Here is a 6,353-nt window from a genome sequence, read left to right as displayed (position 1 = left end):
CTAAGTTTTGCATTTAACTTGTTCCAATTTGTCAATGTGTTCCCCATAGCAACAGCTTCAATTCCTTTAATATTTTGGGTTTAAAAAAAACAACACAGAAACCTCTCTTCCTGTCACCGTACCAACTAAAATAGTTATTATCCAGTGCCGATCACAAACCCCTCCTCTTTCCTGCAGGGCGAGTGTTCCCAGATGTGCTACAATATTTTCATTGTGGAGTCCGTCTGCGTGGCGTGGTTCTCCCTGGAGTTCCTGCTAAGATTCATCCAGGCAAAGAGCAAGTTTGCATTTTTGCGGAGACCATTAACCCTGATAGACATAATAGCCATTCTGCCATACTACATCACTCTGCTGGTAGACACCACTTCGGTGGGCTATAAAAAGCCCAGCTCGGGGAGCATCTACCTGGACAAAGTAGGTCTGGTCCTCCGTATTCTCCGTGCCTTGAGGATTCTCTACGTCATGCGGCTGGCCAGGCACTCCCTGGGGCTGCAGACGCTGGGGCTGACCGCTCGCAGGTGCACCCGGGAGTTCGGGCTCTTGCTGCTCTTCCTCTGCGTGGCCATCGCACTGTTCGCACCGCTCCTGTATGTCATCGAGAACGAGATGGCGGACTCGCAGGAGTTCACCAGCATCCCCGCGTGCTACTGGTGGGCTGTCATCACCATGACCACGGTAGGCTACGGAGATATGGTTCCCAGAAGCATTCCCGGCCAAGTGGTGGCACTCAGCAGCATACTGAGTGGCATCCTCCTCATGGCATTCCCAGTCACCTCCATCTTCCACACGTTTTCACGCTCCTACATTGAGCTAAAGCAGGAACAGGAAAGAATAATGTACAGGAGAGCACAGTTCTTATTAAAAACAAAGTCTCAGATAAGCAATGCGTCACAAGGGAGTGATAGTTTATTCCCCAGTATCTCTTCTGAGACTAGGGACAATGAATGAAATTTAAGGTACTATTTCTCCTGATGTCAAGTAATGTTTTGTTGTGTCAGATGCCACCTTCTAATTTGCTTCGGAAGCATTTTACAAAGGTAACCCTCATATTAAAATGAAGAAAAGGAGCTATTAACCAGGAACTGATGTGGCTTAAGGAGTCTATTATTATGCTGTTTCTTCCCCCCCCCCCTCAGTATTATGTATAGGACAGATCTTTCACCGAGATCATACAGTGGGATTTTAGGAATTAAAAGTCCTCTGACAAAAAAAAAAAGAACAATATATAGTTATGTACCTGACAGGCTGTTTTGCCATTCGTAATACACATTTTTCCAACCAAATCACAATGTATATAATCATTAAACAGGCTGCCATTTTTCTTGTTCTTCTTGTATATAAATAATGTAAATACAACAAAATTAATGGCTAAATTCTCTCCCAGTAAAACGCCTTAGAGCGTAATGGAAATAACCACAGATGTTTTTCCCATTGTGCTCTTAAAAAAACATTAAGATTTGTCATTCACAACAGCAACTGTATGTTTCTCTGTAAGTCAGCCCTAAACATACCAGAAAAGAAGAATCGAGCTGTTTGTATCATAACCTTGCTAAGGATGTAAATACTTATAGCTCACCAGCTTCAAAATTTAATTGAAGTTACAGTGTTGATGCTATGTCATTGAATGCAGTATTCCCAGGAACAAAGTCTTTGAGTTTTGTAGCCTTTAACATTATTATCAAGAAGTTACTAGCTGCAAATCAAATGAAATATGCATGATGAGATGCCAGTCGTTCCCTACCATCTGTTTCCATGTTTTTACTTTACCTCAGATATGAAACAGAATTAAAAGAGGCCTGTTTCCAGGGGACACCCTACCATTACTTGGCAAATCGACGCCGCGGCTACCCATTCAGATTCAGCATTTGGTTCTTTAAAAGGAGCAGAAAATACATGGTCGTGGGAAGTTGCCAATGATGAAAAAAAGAAAATATCATTTGAGTCATGGAGTGGGGGGGTACTGACAGCTTTATACTTTACTGTCCTCAATAATGAGGGACTTAAGACTTAGTTAACTATACCTTTACCGTCATTACAGACATCATAGTAATGGAGAAAATTTTAAATAGGATATGAAAAAGCAATTAAGGCCCCAAAACACAACCGTATATTCTTCATCCACATGTGTGTCTTGGTCTAGGTTCCCCGGCTGAAGTCAGTGGGAACACATGGGTCAATGAGACGCTCAGGTTTGGCACAGGTTTCTATGGAGATTAATGACAGACCTCCCATTTATTTTAGAGGGTATGAGACTGGCTTGCATAACAGCTCAGGAGACAAACTCCAGAACTTTAAAAAAATATTTCAATCCACTTATTTAATTTCATATATGCTCAGAGCTAAAGAAAAGCTAATCTGAAGAGTTTCACCTTTTTTCCCCCTCTTTTTTGGTAAATTTACCTATTAACAGTTAAGAGCTAGGGAATTTTAGAAGTTCCCATCGCATTCACCATCCTAATTTTCAAAATTACTATTGCTTATTGGCATTTGTGGAGCAGCTTACTAGAAATGTCAGAATGCATGATTGGTTTGTGATTTAAATTAAGGCCAAGTACACAAACATTGTCCTTTCAAAAAAGATAGAATTAGTTCCTCAGCCTATGCTGTTTGACCAAGTCCACATTACACTGGTTTTCTTTTCAAATACAATTTGAAGGTGTTCTGATATTCTTAAAGAATAATTCCAAAATTTTAAAAAATGCACTTTACCCATAATTAGGACTCTAGCATTCTTCAGTGTGTCATAGGTAAATATGCCTATGGAGCATTACTGCAGAGTGCTAAACTAGCCAGTCTAAACTCTTGGCAATTAATTATGTGCCAGAGCTACGAATATAACCAGCTTTTCAGTCTTGTTCTTCAGCTTTAATTAGAGTTGGACAAAAAACAGGAACATCATGACAAAAAAGGGACACATTTTCCATCCAAAATACTCTTAATTTCAAAACTGTTTGATCATCTGTAGCATTGGCTTCAACACAAGTGCTATACATTCTTATATCTTTGTGTCAGCATTCATTATAGAAAGAACTGGTAATTAGATTAGTCCTGTGAGCAACAGTTGCTTATCTCAGAATGTGTTTGACAGGCTGAGCCATAAATAAGAAGCTGTAAGTGAATATAAAGAGAAATCAAGACTTACCAAATAAAACCTAAGCTTATTTCCATGTTGTGCTAGCTAATAAATGCTGAAGGTCCATCCATTTTCTCAATGTCTTTACATCAAGTTAATGCTCATTTATTTCATGTATCACTTTTTTATCGCAAAATTACAGGTTGATTCTAGTCCTTGTCCAGAAAATAAAAATTAAAAAAACCCAAACAACCCACCCTGAAGTCGCGTGTTGGTTGAGCAAACTTGTGAAAGCATCTTGCCTGTTGCAAGTTCTGCCTAAGCTAGGAACAAATAAGCCATCCAGGATGTACCCCTATGTAATTTTGTACTTGGCAACATGTTACTTGTAAGCATATCAACATGTTTTACTATGAATCACTGTAACGAACTTGCTTATGTTTTACAGGAGCCAATACATACTGTAGTCCTTGTGCTAAATAAATCCAGCTATAAGTCTTAAGAGCACAACATTAGTGTGAAACCCACATGCTGTGTTCCAGCTTTTACTGTGAAGGCTGAGGGTCTAAGATGATTATGCCTCTTTACAGTATATTATCTGCATTTTTAGTCAAATTCATGAAAATTATGGATTGATTCAAAAGCTGACTGTTTCCAGTGACACAGCTGACAGCTACCAAGTCAGCTATCACTCCTTTTTTGCATTTTAACAGCATGTGCAGTCAACAAGAAAGTTCCAATAAAAACACTTTGTGCTTTTATGAAGTCAAAAGAATTGTTTGAATTGCCACTGATAAAGTGGTGCATGTCTCCAATAGAGATAGGCTTGCATTGCTATTTATATTATCCTCTGTATACTGCAGTAATATGTACAATATGAATTCAAACAGCAGTAGCTGTATTAATTTTGATTAATAAAGTGTTAGGCTCTCCTTTAATTTTCATGTGCTTCTTACGGTATAGAAAGACTGTCGCACGTGCTATAGGCATGCTTGACAATCTGGGGTCAATATGAGAAGTGAGTGGCAGCTAAGGGAGGATTTGGGCTATGAGCATTGCTAGCTGAAGCAGGCTGGCTGTGATAGAAAGCATTTATTAGGGAAGAAAATTATGTCAGTATAGAAAAACCTAGGTACGAATTGAGCAGCTTGTATAGGGAAACCTCTTTCTTGCATGTTGTCCCAAGAATCACGATCACAGTTAATTGGGACATAACTTTAAAATATTTTAACTGTTTAACCAAAGAATCTAACAGATTCAGAAAAGAACATGAAGGATCTGTGGAGACTAAGAAAAAGAAAAATCCCTGAAAAAAAAAGAATTTCCAGGTAAGGTGGTATATTAAATTACTTTCTCCAAAATCTTTCCATCCTCCTTCCTCAAAAACAATAACAAAAGCAAAAAAAAATCACTTGGTGAGTGCAACACTGATAAATGAAGACAGAGCCACAAGGCTTCTCTAACTGTACATCAAAGAACATAATTTGCAAGGTGAGTTGGAATAATTTGTATTACATCAACATTCATTACAGGTCAAGGTCTTAAGGAAATTTCTCTTTAGGGAATACATAGGACTTGCCTCCATTTGTCCCTTTATATTTTTTCCACTGTAATTCTGTACTCCAGATTTCCATAGTCGGAGGCTTTAGTAGTGTCATTGAATAGTCAGAGTCTTTAGCAATGTCCAATTAAACAATTTAAAAAATCATGCAGAACTGAATCAGGGATTTACACATCATCAGATGCACGTCTGGGAAGGAAAACTGGCATGCTCTATACATTCATGTCTTGTGTGGGTAGAGTTTAACTGGGTATTCAGGCTGATGCAAAAGCAAAAGTTTTTGCTATAGAAGGTTCTCATTCCTATGCTATAGCTCTCCTCTGTAACTAAACCCAAAGTTTCATGTGAATCTCTGTGAACAAAAGCTTTCTACTCAAACAGTCCTTGAGGCTACAGACTAAGACTCAGAGTAAAAATTCATTTTAGGCACTTGCCAAAGTGCCTGAAGAGGCAGCCTTGTCAAAAGATCTGAATCACCACTGGGAGATACGTAGTCTTCTCTATTTCTTATTTTTTAATAGAGGGAGCCTAGAAAGAACTAGATCCCTAATTCAGGTGTCACATTAAAAGGCCAGTATTAGGATAGATGAATTGGAGTCTTATTCTTCAATTGCACAGAACCACCAACATCTACCAGCACTAACTCCACATCACTTGTCCTTTCCACATCTCATTCACTGTATGTGGGGACCAAGGAATATGAAGCAGCACAAAGAATCCAGATCCAGAGACATCAGCTTGTTCTTGGTCAGGGTCAGTTTGAAACAATAAGACAGCAGCAAATAGAACAGTTCTTGGCAGCTCATGTCTGACCGTAAAATAGTTTAGTTCCATACAATTACTGGTTTGGGGTTGTTTGGTTTTTTTGCTTAGCTGAGAAAAAAGACTAGTAAATTAAAACAAGAAGAAAGGAACAGATACTTCTCATAACAAAGCTACAAAATTTCACACCCCTCTCTTGGATTTGCAACAGGCTGAAAAAAACTGGACTGGATAATCCTAAACCTACATAGATTTAATTGACTGCATTTAATCAGAAATTAAACAAAAGAAGTGAAAAATGTGACTTTGAAGACTGTGACATCAATCTCTGCTCACATGTCTGTCAGTGACATTAACCCCTGACCTGACCAGTTAACTCTGGCCCAGGTGTCAGAGAGTTTTACCATTTTCACATTCATTGCTCAGGATTTTAATTTTTATCAGTAGTTGCTACAATAGTATATGGGCCAGTTTTTTCTGTGTTAATAGTTCTGTTGGCTACCTTATGCAAGATCTGACAGTGAGTTTAGTATCTGTTTATCCAAAAGATGATATGGGTACCAAAAATACAGGGCGGGGGGGGGGGGGGGGAAGCCCAAGTACAATGCCTTCTGAGATGGTGGAACGGTGGTATCCCATAGGCACAAAGAGTGCAACCAGAGAAACCAGACAGAACTGAAGGCTTGAAACTACAGTTCGTGACAGCAGATGAATGTCACCCCTGTCAACAAAAATACACTTCAGAAGTTCTATTGATAAAACAGAAAATGCTTAACACTAGGTTTACCCACTCACTCATTTACCACTTCCTCTGTGGCATTTTAACAATCCCATTTCGGCATTACTAATGATCTCAGTGTTCCTAACATAGCAATGATCGTATAAAAAACAGGAAGGTGAAGATCCAAAACTTGTACTTCACTGAATCAATTCAGTTCTGTGCATGTTCTGTCTTGC

At 38.9% G+C, this 6,353-nt stretch overlaps 1 protein-coding gene across 1 annotated transcript in view; it reads left to right on the top strand.

Moving 5' to 3' along the window:
* KCNG1 (potassium voltage-gated channel modifier subfamily G member 1) overlaps positions 1-4,622 on the top strand; it is a 5,334-nt gene extending 712 nt beyond the window's left edge. Inside the window, exon 2 of the mRNA XM_075042191.1 lies at positions 135-4,622. Coding sequence (XP_074898292.1) covers positions 135-948 — 814 coding nt within the window. The 3' untranslated portion in view covers positions 949-4,622. The remainder of the gene's footprint in view (positions 1-134) is intronic.
* Positions 4,623-6,353: the final 1,731 nt, after the last annotated feature.

Source organism: Buteo buteo, chromosome 2 (genome assembly GCF_964188355.1).
Source record: "Buteo buteo chromosome 2, bButBut1.hap1.1, whole genome shotgun sequence".
NCBI lineage: Eukaryota > Metazoa > Chordata > Aves > Accipitriformes > Accipitridae > Buteo > Buteo buteo.
Note: the sequence above shows the minus strand (reverse complement) of the source record. Positions and strands in the feature narration are given on the sequence as shown.